We start from the raw sequence: 15,196 nt of genomic DNA on the forward strand, positions 1-15,196 counted from the left end.
TGCCCTTTATGAACATGATCGCGAACGAGACGAAAATCAATTTTGACATGCCATGCATAGAAAACTGGATTAGCTGCGAGATAGAGAGCACCAATATTATCACACCAGAGAATGGGCGGTTCACGAGGCAATAAACTAAGTTGCCTGAGTAATGACTTTAGCCATATGAGATCCGATGCAACACATGCGAGAGATTTATATTCAGCCTTGGTACTAGATCGAGCTATTGTTTTCTGTTTGAGGGAGGACCAGAAAATGACATTGGTCCTAAAAACACAACAAATCCATTGGTAGATTTACAATCATATCGGCGACCAACCCAATCAGCATTAGAGTAGGCACTAAGTTGCATGGAGACAAACCGCTGAAGTAGGAGACAATGCTGTAAGGTAACGTAGGGTACGTTTGACTGCAGACTAGCGATCAATGCAAACACAACATTAGGATGAATGAGAGTGAGATACTGTAAACCATCAACGATGCTGCGATGGAGGGTAGCATAAAAAAAGAGAGGAGAGCCATCCTTAGTAAGTTTAGAACTAAAACTCATGGGAGTGGAGACATGTTTGGCATCAACCATGGATGATTTCTGAAGAAGGTTGAGAATATACAACCGTTGAGAAAGATAAACTCTTACAGTAGAGTAGAGAACCTATATGCTAAAAAAGTAGTTGAGATGACCAAGATCTTTGATAGAGAAGGCCGATCCAAGACGAGTGACAAGCTGCTTAATTGCCAACACAGAATTGCCTATGATGATGATATCATCAACATAAACTAATAAATAAATAATAATCTCACAACATTGAAAAATAAACAATGAGGCATCTAATTGAGAGATGATAAAGTCGGTGGAGACCAAATAGGCCCTTAAACGCTGGTACCGAGCATGAGATGCATGCTTAAGGCTATAAAGAGCTCGATCGAGCTTGCACACATGAGTAAGAAAGTTGACATCCTCAAAACCTTGTGTATTTACATCCTCATCAAGAAACCCATTCAAGAAGGCATTGTCAAAATCAAGTTGGTGAATAAGCTATTGAAATGAGACAACAAGAGCGAGAACCACCTGAATGGACATAGGTTTAATACCCAGGCTGAATGTCTCAAAGAAATCAATACCCTCCTCCTGGTGGAAGCCTTTGGCTACAAGCCGGGTTTTGTAGTGGGCAACAGAGCCGTCAACATGTTGTTTGATCCAATAAATCCACTTGGCACCAATAACATTAAAATGAGCTTAAGGTGGAACAAGGTGCCACATTTGATTTTGCATGAGAGCTCTGTACTCATCCTCCATAGCTAATCTCCATTTGGGACTTTGGGATTCTTGGTTAAATGAGGTGGGTTTAGAATCAAGGAGAGTGGTATTGAAACATGATAAGGGGATGAGATAGAGTGAAGTAGTGTAAGCTTTAGGCTTGAGAGGACTAGTCATGAACCTGGTGATTATAGGATGAATATGAACTGTCGGACGAGAAGTTGGGAAAATAGAGGCAGAGAGGCTCGTCTCTACAGGTGAGAGAGAGTCATTAGGAATGATCGACTTAGTAGAGAAAGACGGTTCACTAGCAAACGAGGCAGATACTGAGTGAAGATGGAAATAAGACTCGACACTAGGGGAAGTCGATGGACTAGGTAGCAAGGTAGATGTAGAGTATGAGGAAGGGGATGATAACGAGGATAAATCAGGAGGAAACGATGGTGTAACCAACACAACAGGCGTCAAGAGCCCCCACTGTGAGAGCTCCGACTAGGAGGGAGGCATTGTAGAACTCGATTTAGAGGAGAAGGTTTCATCAAAATAATTAAACATGACGGGATAGGTAGGTTAGGTTGGGGTGAGGGTCAAAACAAACATAACCCTTGTGCCAGGATGCATAACCAAGAAAAATGTAGGCTTTTATTTTTCGATGAAATTTAGAGGATTTATAGGGTGTGACCAACATGTAGCATAGGCACCAAAAACACATAGATATTGATAGTTAAGTAGGTGTTTGAAGATTAGCTCATAAGAGGATTTGCGACCAAGCACCAATGTAGGCATGGCATCAACCCAAAAATCATAGGGTAAGGCAACACCACTCAACATGATTAAGCATGTCTCCATGACATGCTCAGGTGTGTGAGGACAGGATATATGATAGAAAATTTTGTGGTGCCGAAGATAGTACTCAAACTCAAGACTTGTGAATTCGCCACCATTATCCGATTAAAAATTTGTGATAACAAAACCAATTTGGTTTTCATCCACATTCTTGAAATGTTTGAAGCAATCAAACACTTGAGACTTGGTTTTTAGAGAAAATAGCCAAAAAAATTACGAAAAATCATCTATAATTAATAGATAAAAACTAAAACCTTCTCAAGAAATCACAGGGACTAGACCCCATACATCAACATGAAGAATCTTTAGAGAGTGAGAGTTGCATGTTAAAGAACACCCAAAAGACAGTTTATGGGCCTTTCCAACCAAGTAGCTTTCACAAAGTTTCATTTGCTTGTCTCTATGGAAGGAAATAGCATTACTAGAATTAAGAAAAGTAACAAATTTCCTATTGTCATGATTGAGCTGTTGATGCCATAAATCAAAGGTCTCTCTACATCTTGCATAGGCTGCCATCATTTGGGAATCACTTCTTTTAATTGGGTAGAGACTCGCGCTGGTTTTCGGACCCTTGTGAAGAATCCTGCCTGTTTGTCGTTCCTTGACAAGGACTTCAGAGGGAGTGAATTCAAAAACACAATCATTGTCTTCAATGAATTGACCAACAAACAATAAATTTTTAACAATAGCATAAACGTGAAGAATATTCTTTAGAGCAAACTTTGAACCATTAGATTATAAAACCAAATCACTTGTGTGACAAATAGGTATAAAGTCTTACCATTGCCTATCATGATAGACTCATTGCCCTAATCTGTTGCTTTATTTGTGAACTGTTGATCATCCATAGTTAGATGATTGGTCACACCAGTGTTAGGGTACCAATAATTATCATTGCTTTATTATAGAGATATGACAGAAAATGCCTTGGAAATATCTCAACAAATTTTGGCTATGTGCCAGTGTTTTCCACAATATTGACAAGTGACTGGACCTCGTTGATTTTGAAGACCTTGAGATCCTTGATTTTGACTGGATGAATTTTGATTTTGGCCACTTGAAGAATTTCTACCTTTTCCACACTGCCTTAATTCCATCGACCTCAGTAGGATCCATGACCATGATCTCTGCCTCTTAAGGCAGTGAATGTAGTTTGCGTGGATTCTGGAGTTTCAGATTGCTTGGGATGCAACATGAGTACTTGCTTCTCCTGATTTATGAAAAGATCGTAGATATCTGCAAAGGAGTGGCACGAGGCTCTTGTTGTTATGAATGTGACAAAATTCTCATACTCAATAAGGAGGCCATTGAGAGCTATTTGAACAAGATCCCCATCCTCTACCTCTACAAGGTGATTTGCAGCAACAAGAGAGTCGGACAAAAAGTTGATCCTGTCCAAGTTTGTCAGCATATCTATGTTTTCTTTTTTGATAAATTAGAGATCTTTCTTCAAGATTCTTAATGACGATTGTGAGCCATAAGACTTTTTCAGAACAATTCAAGCTTCTTGAGCGGTCTTGGTTCTCATGATTTGACCAAGTATGAATTTGAAAATAGTTGCTTTGATCCAGCTTAAAGCGAATTTATCAGATCTACGTCAGGATAGAAAATCTGGATTGATTTCTTGCTTTTCACCTTCGATGGTAGTAAAGAACTCGGTTGGTTTAAGGAAAGAGTTATCAACGAATTTGTCTTGGCTGAGCATGACCAACTCTAATTGAGATCTCTACAAAAGATAGTTCTCAAAGTTTAGTTTTATTGAAACCATGCTCGCAATGACATTCCAATGAGTTGCTGGAATATTGGAGGCCTTTGATGAACTCGCAAGAGCTTGCAGCTCATGATACCATGAAAATGATAAACACAAAATGTAATATCGCACGAACTCACCAACTCTGATGTGAGTTGTGAGACGATTCCATTATATTTAACACATGGTTAAATTTTTTCATCTTGATAGACGTTGAACAAAATACATGATAATCAGAGATTATCGGGAGAGGTTACAAACGATAGTGATTATCGTGAGATAGTTACAAAACAAGATCCACTTTCAATGCATATCAGGATCCTTTGTGTTTATTGATTATCCGCTCGATTTGTTGAAGCCTACAAGTGGAGTCTTTAACGTTATTTTCCATCCTTTATGTTATCTTCATTTGCTTTAGCGTGGGCATTTGCCTTATCTGTATATGCTTTACCGTGGGTAGATGACAGAGTTTCCTTAATACAATGGCCCCACCTCCAAAACCGAAAAATGAAAGAAATGCACATATCTTAATTGCAAAAATTTATCCAATAGATCTATTTATCTTTGGATACAAAATATTGGGTTGTCAGTTATTTTTCTTTGTTTTTTTTTTCCAAGAATGCATGGCCCAAAGATAATCTGATGGGTTATCAATGTCCTTGTCTAAATTATGATGGGACCCACATTCAATAAGAAAAAATGTGGGGTTCTCCTGTATTTTTTAATGACGAGGAACCCCCTACTGAAGCGAGGAAAACCCTTGGATGGGGCCCCACGCCTAACCTGCCTTACGTGGCTCACCTCTGAAAGCTATGAACACACCCGGCACCAATGGAGTTTGATCCAGTGCCTTTGTCTCAGCACCCTCACAACCATCCTGCTGGCCAGAGGGGCGACCCTCGCAGTGGTTGATACATTTTGTTTGACTTAGTCATCAGTATGATCCTCAAAGCTAGTTTTCATATAATCACCAGTTATCCAAATTAGGACCACTTACAAGGTTGTTGGTCCACAAGGATATCCTTCGTTATTTGACACTCTGTGGTGTCTGCAAACATCTCTATTTAAAAGTGAAGATCATTTAATGGGGGCATTTTAATATAACAATTAGAAGCATACACAATGATTGTTTGATCCTGCTAGTGATTTGTCACATTTCCAGCCCTTTTAATTTAATGTAATAACTCAGAACTGCTTTTATTTTATTCTTTACTTCTTTTTAAAACTTTTTTCTATACCATAGTGTTTTAAAATATATTAAGGCTTGAAACATAGAAGTGTTTGAGAAGCACAAGAGAAAGCAAATAAGAAGCAAGTAAAAAATTGCATAAAAGATGGTATCAACCTGGGCTCTGCTTTGTGCTTGTCTGGTAAGAGCAGTTAGTGCACTTCACCTTGTGTTGGGACGTCGCAAGTTAGAATCCCAATGGTATCATTGTACAACTGGTAGGGGTCTGCCTAACCCCAGCTTGCCTTTCAAGAAAAAAATAAAAAATTTGCTTAAATGCATCTTTAAAATACTTTTATCATGTATAGGTTTTACGATAAAAAATAAGTTAAAAAATGTTTTTAATACAAAAAGTACATTTTGAGCATCAAGAAAAATTTGAATTCATGTTGGGGGAGGGAGTTCCCCTTAAAGTTTGAGAAAGGTGAGAAAGAAAGTAGTTTTGGGCTTTTGAAGCAAGTTTCCCGATCGAGAAACAAGTTTTTGAGGTTTTTACAAGTTTTTGTCATAGTGACAAACATTAAAAACGGCAAAATCTCGTTTTACAAAAACTTGCGAGAATTTGAAAACTTTTCATAAATCGCCAAACCTTTAGTAGATTGTCTTTGTCACTGGGCAAATCTTAAAAGAGACATGCACGGGGAAGATAAAATGGAATGGTACACTTTTTGTTTTTGTTTTAGATCAGAAACAAAGAAGTAATTAACTTCAGGATTAATTAGGTATACCTAAATTAATCCTAAATTGAGTGACTATACAACAATTATGCTAAAAAATGGTCACGATCGAGAAAGGGGAACTTTCGAAAAATGAACTTCGTTATCCATTATTTAGAATGCTCGATTCTTTATTGTAAAACGGGGTTTTAGCAATAGCAGTGCTTGATCTCTTATACAAACTAGTAAGTTAACTAAATTAAGCCACAAAGAAATTTCTTGCTGGGCCTCTTTTATAAAGCCCTGATTAAAACCAACAGGGGCTTAGCTTGTTTGGTAGGAGCTGTTAGTGCATGTCACCTTATGTTAAGACGTTGCAAGTTCAAAACACAATGGTACATTGTATAACTGGTGGGGGTATCACTAACCCCAGCTTGCTATCCAAAAAAAAAAGCCCTGAATAAAAATTAGGTGGTTTGGATAAGCTGGATGAGGGGCTTCAAATGTGTAAGTGGGGTATATATATGGACAATCTTGCCATCTAGACCCTTGTTTTTGATAGGCAAGCTGGGGATAGTGAAGTGAGATTCGAGGCTGATGTTGCTTTATCATGGTGTAGGGCACGCTCCTAAGGCAGAGTGGTCGTGTCGTCAACCCGTCGCAGGGAGGCGAGCTCATTAAGTGACCTGGTTCTCGGTGAGGAATCCTTCTGTCATAAAAAAAAAAAACTTGAGACCGGTTATGGTAGTGCCAACTATCTCAGCACCAGGGCATTTTAGTCACTTAATTTGTTTGACTAAACAAAGGCAACTATTTGGTTTCAGGATCAAGCTTGTATTTGAAATATAAATTACAAAAGCAGGTGGCTAAATGTAATAAGCAAAATGTTAGTAGGCTTTTTGAATAACTGATAAGTAAGGCAACTTTTTGTAAATTATTGGAGAAAACTTTATTGCTTATGAAACAAAATCTATATTAATATTTTTTTGGATAAGCATTAGCCATTAGGGTATTGATATTTACATGAATGCTGGAATATTGCTTCCAAATTCCTCACATGTGCAATGTTGGCAATATTCATCCATGTGCTCTACCTGCTTAAAGGCAAACATTTCATCCTTTAATTATTAATTAAAAAACCTTTAAATTATGAAATTAATGATTAATGATTGCTGCAATAAGTAATGCAAAATGCTCCCTTTTCTAGGTTTGATTGTCTGACTTGTTCAGGTAGTTGAGGGAGGGGAATTGGGCAATATATATACAAGTTGTGGAAGTTGGACCCTTATCGGGTGGAATTTGATAAATGAACCCTACCCATGGGGCTCAAATCCAACCAAAGGTATCCACCACCTTGGATCACCTAGAAAGTAGATTATATTGGGGCTGAATCTGAGCCCGGTTCCTTTCTTAATGACCCAGCCTCAAATGGACCTAGTCATGCTAAACCACTTTGCTATGTCCATATGGGTCCACGTAAAAGTTTTTTTATCCCCTAAAAGTTCACAATCGGCCAGACACAGGTCTTACATGTCTTACCTAGTACATATCCTGATTAAGCTTGTCAATGTTGGGTCCGGTCTTACGTGACCAGACCTGACAAGAATAGTGTATGGACCCATTAAGGTAGGTCCTATTAGCTAATTGGGTCAACCCACAAAATCCGAGTAATATATGTGCTCGGGTCTGGTGTGGGAGTTTGTAATTCGGCCGGGATTTTGACCAGATATCTGACTAAGATCCAGATTTATGTATGTACGTAAAACATTTCAAAAATAGATTTTCTGGCCTGTTTCTTGTTATCGGAACTCAAACCTGACCGGAATCGGGTCCTGCCTAAGCTTGGTTTGGTCAGATTCTGAGTCATACCATGAACCAACAACTCAAATCGGATCTGGGATTCATTGGGTCCAACCGGATCCACTAGCGAAGAAAAATCTAGACTGTCTGAGACGAGGTAAAACTAGAACGTGTGGGGTCGGGAGTCCAATCCGTGTTCGCTTGGGTTGTCTTCTGAGTTCTGAGTCAATCACCAGACTCGGTCCTGCTCTCGTTGTCATGTTTTTATCTTCTATTTAGATTACGAAAACACCCTTAATCTAAACATTTAATGACACCAACTTTTATTGTGACCCTTCAGCAGTTTTATTTACTGTTCCGAAAGGTAAACAAATATCACGAATGCCCTCGTGTTTTTGATACGTGTGCTAAAAACCTCAAGGTTATAATGAACTCTCAATCATAAAGCTTGTTCTCGGGATATTCTTGGCCAACGAAAACCTGGTGACAATCACTCAAAATTGACAGATATTTCAAATAGTTTCAAATTATTTATTTTTTTTAAAATCTAATACATAACACTAATTTGAAACCTTTTCTGTGTGTTTTATATACTATCTTAAATTTTTAATCTTTTCTAAGCCAATATCTTTCCAAAATTTTATAAAAAAAACATAGAATTTTAGTCTATCTTAGGGTTTTTCCTTTCTAAGAAATTTCAAATACTGAGATTTGTGATATCAATGGTTTCTATGAGAAAATATTGAAAAATCATGGTATGTTTATTATTATAAAAACATTTAAACATATATAAAAATTATTAAAATCCCTTAAAAAATGCAAATACTAAAATTAGGTAAGACATTTAATTTATCATGATTTAGTGCTTATGAAATTTCTGCCACAAATTTCCAAAATATTTATAATCTTGCTCATAATTGCGACCAGTGTTATCAGTATCGGTGCAAATCAGCCTAAATTGGCCGATTCACATAGAATGGACCCAAAATCGATTCTGTAAGGGTGCTGAATCCTTATAGAATTTGGCAATTCATCCCCCATGGTTGAATTGGTCAATTCTCCCATTTAAAAATATTTTTTAATTTTAAATTTTGCAACAAAGTTTTTAATTTTAAAATTGAAGTTGAATGATTTAACTTGACTTAGTTCCAGTCTACATCAGCCGATTCTTTGAATCAATCTGAAAAACCGATGTTGTAAAAATCGTATCCGCTATCAAATCTTTTGGCCAGCGATTCAGATGAATCAGCCCATACCAATTCTCAAGTGAATTGTTCATAATCAACTTAAAAATAATTAAAAAATATTTTGTACCAATCAGATCGTGACACGTGTTAAAACCATTAGAATAATATTAAAAAAATTTAATTTTAAGCATTTTTACATTTATTAAAAATAGCCAATTTATGTTAGTAATTGTATCCATTTTTCTGATGATACAATAAGAATTGGCCGATTCAGGCAGATTCGCACCGATGCTGACAACATTGTGAAAAACAACTCAGGGCCTGCACAAGGGCGATCAACTGCTCCGGGCAATTTCTTCATCTACTTTATAGAGGCTTGATATATAGGTGTGCCAAAGCTAAAACCTATATGAAATTTTTTTTTTTTTTTTTTGAAAGGCAAGTTGAGGTTTGGTAGACCCCTACCAGTTATACACTACACCATTGGGTTTTGAACCTGCAACGTCCCAAACACAAGGTAACGTGCACTAGCTGCTCCTTCCAAACAAGCGGAGTCCCAGTTGGTCAATATTGACAACATTGGTTGTGACAACAACTGACCCTGAATTCTTTGTTTAGAATACACCTAATCTGGATCCAAAACCAGAAGATCATGCTGGTTGGATCCTGCCATGGGCAGGCAACCCTAAATAAAAAACATACCAACTTGTCCAACTAAAATCACCCACCAAGCAAAACCCCTGTAATAAATATCAGTGATATTTTGAAAAATGTTACGTTTCTATCGTGATATTTTCAAAAGCAGATATGGTGTCAAAATACAAACATTTTTCATAATATCACATATTCTAAAAGTATCATGTTTTTATCATGATATTTAAACAAAAATTTCAAATTATCTATATAATATTTTAAAAATATCACTTTTTTATTGCATTATCAATGTGATATTTTTATATATATTGATATTTTTTTCGATATTCATACATTCCTAAAAAAAAAAGTGACCTTTTTTTTCCAAATATTGTGAGATTCTCTTTCAAACAAAATTTCCTGCGAGAACCAGGTTTGTGAGATTGAGCAAACCCTAGGAAGGGCACGGCCGATATTTAATAAAAACTCTCATCCTTCCAGAGAAAATTTTGCCAAGCCTTAAAAAGTCGTACGAAGGACATTTTTGTCATTTTACCTTAGACAAAAGGCACCACTGGGATACTTTGACGCTCCCAGAAGGGTGAGCGAAGCAAATTGAGTCCATTCGAAAGGATATTTACGTCATCATGTAAAGGATGGAACCGTCATTCAGAAAAAGAAATCAAGCATTTTAGTAAAGTCGTGTTTCCTATTTTATTATTAATTATTATTCCATTTTTGACCGAGTCACGCGGTACAATTGCCCCCCTCGTATAAAAAGGGAGGGAGGGGCCGACGGAAGCGCTCACAGAGAAAGCAACGAAGAGAGAAAGGGGGAGGGAAGGAGGTGACGATGGATCGGCGATTCGGCGATGAGTAACGATTTTCGAAAGGTACCGCTCCGGAAAACTGGGATATCTTGAACTCTATTCTCCTTCTCCCGCTCATTCGAAGGGTTCTCTGTGCGTCGTTCTCTCTCTTGGTTCTGATCGCTAGTTTGGGCGATCGCGAAGCCCTAGCTCCGATCTTTTAGGGCTTCGTTTCGCACATAAATAGGGCGGCTCTTCGGTTCGGGATTCTGCGTCGGTTTTGCTCCGGAACTGGTTCTGTGTGATTTTTTTTTTGCGGTGTTATTGAATCTAGGGTTTTGTTTCCCCTTCTTGTTCGGGAGTTCTGAGCTATTAAGGCGCCCGTGGGTTTGTTCTGTGCGTCACGCGGTGGTTTGTGTTGATTCTAGGGTTCAAGGTTTGGAGATCGGAAGGAATTTGATGGTGAGGGTGATTTTAGGGTTTGGTGTTGAGTTTGGGGATTTAAGGATTTTCCGTTCGTTTTCCCATGTTTGATGGTTCAGTATCTTCTTCTGAGCGTCGAATTCGATATTTGAATTCTTACTTCTACGGTTTTTTTTTTATGTTTAGAGGGTGAATATCTAGAGAATTTATGTTTTTTATGGTTTAAATATTATCTTCTTCCTTCCGTTTTTTGGCAAATTGGGGGAAGTTCATGTTTCAGAATGTTTCCGGTTCTTAGATAGAAGTCTCTCCTTTTTTCATACATTCACTGTCTTGAGGGTTAGCAAAAAAAGGTTTTTTTTTTTGTGTTACTTTTTTGAGCCAATCCGTCTGTTGATTCTTCTTCCTTCCCGTTCCGTGATTGCATCTGTATAAGCACTGGGTTGTCTTTGCTTTTTGTGTGGAATGGTGAGAAGCTGTCTCTTGTGAGAATGCCTTATACGGATTATCAGGGTTCTTCTGCCCCTTTTACGTCACTTGGCCGTTCGATTTTGAGTCTTAGACGTGACCAGGTTCATTCCATGGAAGGGAGTTCCGAATCAGGATCTGCACAAGAGCAGAGGCTTGAGGCTTTCCAGCGGATGGTAACCGAGAAATTCCATGATCTTGCTGCTTGTAACCCTGATGAGCTTCTTTCCTTATCATGGATCCGCTGCCTCCTTGATGCATTCCTTGCCTGCCAAGAAGAGTGTAGGGTGATCCTTCTGAACCATCGGTTTCAGTTTGCTAAACCCCCTCTTGATCGCCAGACGTCTGAATTCTTTGAGCGCAGTGTCAAGGCCCTTGACGTCTGCAACGCTATCCGTGATGGAATCGAAAATGTCCGACAATGGCGCAAGCAGCTTGAAATTGTACTGTCTGCACTGGATGCACGCCATTGTAAGCTCGGAGAGGGGCAGTTCCGGAGGGCCAAGAAAGCTCTTACTGATTTGGCAATCGGGATGCTTGATGAGAAGGAAGCAGGGTCAGTTCTGGCTCAGAGGAATAGGTCTTTTGGACGGAATTCCAGCAAGGAACGATCAATTGGCCATTTTCGATCCCTCTCTTGGAGTGTGTCTCGCTCTTGGTCGGCTGCCCGCCAGCTTCAGGCTATTGGGAGCAACCTGAACCCACCTCGGAGCAATGATATATTGGCAACTGGTGGGCTTTCTGTTCTTGTGTACACTATGAACACAATTCTTCTCTTCGTCATGTGGGTCCTTGTTGCAGCGATTCCTTGTCAGGATAGGGGTATTCAGATACATTTCTCGGTTCCACGACATTTCTCATGGGCTGCTTCTTTACTTTCTCTGCATGAGAGAATAGTGGAAGAGTCAAAGAAGAGGGATCGGAAGAATTCTTGTGGACTGCTTAAGGAAATACACCAGCTTGAGAACTCTGCCCGCCGTATAACGGAACTGGCAGACTCTGTCCACTTCCCGTTGGCGGAGGGTAAGCAGAAGGAAGTTAGGCAAGGAGTTGAGGAGCTAGCTCAGGTATGTGAAGCATTGAGAGATGGGCTTGATCCACTTGAGCGCCAGGTCAGGAATGTCTTCCACAGGATCGTCCTTAGCCGAACTGAGGGTCTTGATTGTTTGGGAAGGCCACACAGTTCCGAATAGTATGCTGTGCCAGTTGGGTGGTTATCTTGATGTAAATTTTTGCAATTTTATTGTTTTTTTTTAGCATTTTGCTTTCAGGATGTGACTCTATCGTTTTAATGGAAGGAAAGGACATAGGTATACCTCCCATTTCCATGCCTGCCAAGAATAAGATGTTCCTGTGATACGATGGAAGCAGGTAGCGGCGGCGTCCTCTGTATCTACTATATATTCTGTACAAAAAAAGGATTGCCCTCATCATACAGTGGTGCTATATTTTGGTTTGTGTCCTTGCTGTAACATTTCTGACAATATCCTAAATACTGAATTTCATACCCCGTAGTTCAACAATCAAGTTGACTTGTCCCTCCTTTTTTTCCCCATTATAAGACAGGTTGTGGGTGTTTTGCTTGTTTTCTTTTGTTTATCTTTATCTGTATCCCTTTGTTTTAAAGATGTCTGGGGATGTGATTTAGCTTGAATATGATGATGATAAATAAGGATTTTCATAAGGGTTATAGATAACAGACATGGTTGTCTCCATTTCCTTTTTCATTTTCTTAACAATCCAGATCCTATGCCTGATTGAACTGCTGTATGTCTAAAGTTTACTATATCTATGAACAGACTTTTGTGCCTACTTTCCAATATAGGAGCATGCTGCTTAGTTTAATATCCAAACAAAGTTTTCTTCTGAATTTTGACATTATAGTTGTTTTCCAGTATGTTTTTTAATGCATTTCTGACTATGTTCAAACGCCTTGTGACTGATTGTAATAACAAGTTCTCATGTTTGGGCACCTATGCTATGATCTATGGTCTTTAAAGATGCCCCCCTTTTGTCGATTGATTGTTCCAAGTATACTTTACCTGATCCAAGGGCACCTCTGACAATGCAGATCCAGCAATCACGTCATTGAATTCATCACTGGCCAGTTGTAAGATTAGACTTCCCCATTTCTCACTTTGATGACGCACAATATTTCAATCACCTAGGCAACAACAACCCACGGCTGGTCTGAATTGATTTGTCGTAATTCCTGCCAAAGAGTTCGAGGTTCTGCATAGTAATTGGACCCATAGACCCCGGAAATAAGCATTAGTACCAGTAGAACCTTCTCCTTACAGTAATTTGTTGCTCCGTTATAGCAGCAACATTTACAGAAAACCCTTATAGGGTCTCACAAACATAAGATGCGACTAACCCGAGCAACCAACGATTAAAATTTTCCCACATATCGATAATCAGCGAAACTCTTCAAATAACTAATCGCAACATTTATCGACAATTTAATTTCCATCAGAAAAGCGATGTCAATACTACTCTTATTCATTCATCAGACAGGATTTCTTGTCTCGCCCACGCCACACCCATACCTCTTACATTTCAGAAAAATATTCTCATGAGAATTATCTAGGGATCGTAACCTCCTCCTCCACATTTAAGTCTGGAACGGAACCATCGACTTGGTAACTTTAGTATTCTTCTTCTTAAGATTCAACACAGAATTCAAATTCTTTTGCCATCCATCCTCAACTTCTTTAGAACTCTGTTGATCTTGTTCACATCTAGACGGAACAAAATCAAATCCTGGATTCACTGATAAATCTATTCTCTCCAATCTTAATTTCAATCTCTTTCATAGGAGAATGGTTAACATTAAATTCCACACATATGCGAGCATAGTGCATCCTCCTCATATTATTTAGTGAATGTATCGATCGCATCCCATATGCTTAGCTACCCCCCAAAAGAACTCCTCTCTCTCTCCAAAGTTCAAGCGACAGATCAGGGAGCCAAATCCATTGTGGAACTGTAGAAATACGTTCAAGCCCGGACGCCACTTTATGCATAATTTTTTAAGAATCAGGCGCATCTCCTCTTCTCTGGATATTCTTATAAACAATAATCAAGCCCCGACGGAGGATCTCCTGTATCCGGGTGGCCACCCGATTCCATTTGCCCCAAAAGCCTAAGGAAACTCATTTCTGATGGAGCAATTATTTTAATCAAGAAGCAATCTGGATTCAATTTGGAGCTCTGGAGCGCATCTGGTGTTAGGCCAAAAAGATAAATTTTACTATCATCTTTGGCATTAATGACAGAAAACTTATCAATTCATGATTTGAAATGGTGTTTGTCCTAGGGTTGGAAATCAATGGGTGCCTAGCATAGGCCTCTTAAATACAATAATTGGGCTCGAATGATATATTTGATGAAGAGATTGCACAATTCCTGTTTACATTAAATCAAGTCAAAACATTAAGGAAGCTGCGGAACGTGTGTGTGTGGGTTTACCAAGCCTCGTACGGCTGCTGAATATGTCTTGGAAAACATAAGTTCTGGTTTGGATTTGAATTTTTAGTATCATTGATTCAGCGCAGGTTGGTTGAACAAACTGTTGGCTATTAGAATCATGCCAGTTTCTTTCCAAATAAAAGAACACACATCCCATTCAAATTCAGCATCCATCGATTTAGTGAATTTTTTAACCATGGAGAACAAGACGTAAAGAATTTCCTTAGATTGAAGAAGAATTGAAGGTTGGGCCAGTTTAGAAAAGAAAATAATACGTAACTATTAATGATTGTTAACTTCCAACTGTTTGATTTGAAACTTTGTCATGATTCTCTACATATGACAAAACTTCACAAGGAAAGCTACGTAACTAACATTTACAAATTGACCTAGAGAATAACACCAAGGGAGGTGGCCAAATTTGCAGTTCTTTCACCAGATGAAACCTCCTATTGCCTCCCGTAAAAACCTAGCTCAGGATCATTTCAATGGAAAACTACATAATTTGAATGTTACAACATCCACCATACAGAAAAAATTTGCCAGGAACAAAGAGAAGATGCACAATTCTTTCAGCAAGACGACCCATTAATTGAAGTGGCATGTCAAGGCAAGTTAACATGTGGTGAACGGATTTACAGATGCACGAGTTGTTACTTCCTTATGG

General features: G+C 38.6%; 1 protein-coding gene across 1 annotated transcript; it reads left to right on the forward strand.

Annotated features, from left to right (window-relative positions):
* Positions 1-10,167: 10,167 nt before the first annotated feature.
* On the forward strand, positions 10,168-12,585 carry LOC149837978 (protein BYPASS1-LIKE-like). Its single transcript, XM_090006303.1, has one exon. The coding sequence runs from the start codon at positions 11,082-11,084 to the stop codon at positions 12,249-12,251; it is 1,170 nt and encodes a 389-aa protein (XP_089862429.1). The 5' UTR covers positions 10,168-11,081; the 3' UTR covers positions 12,252-12,585.
* Positions 12,586-15,196: the final 2,611 nt, after the last annotated feature.

Source organism: Nuphar pumila, chromosome 5, assembly GCF_984573655.1.
Source record: "Nuphar pumila chromosome 5, dmNupPumi1.hap1.1, whole genome shotgun sequence".
Lineage (NCBI taxonomy): Eukaryota > Viridiplantae > Streptophyta > Magnoliopsida > Nymphaeales > Nymphaeaceae > Nuphar > Nuphar pumila.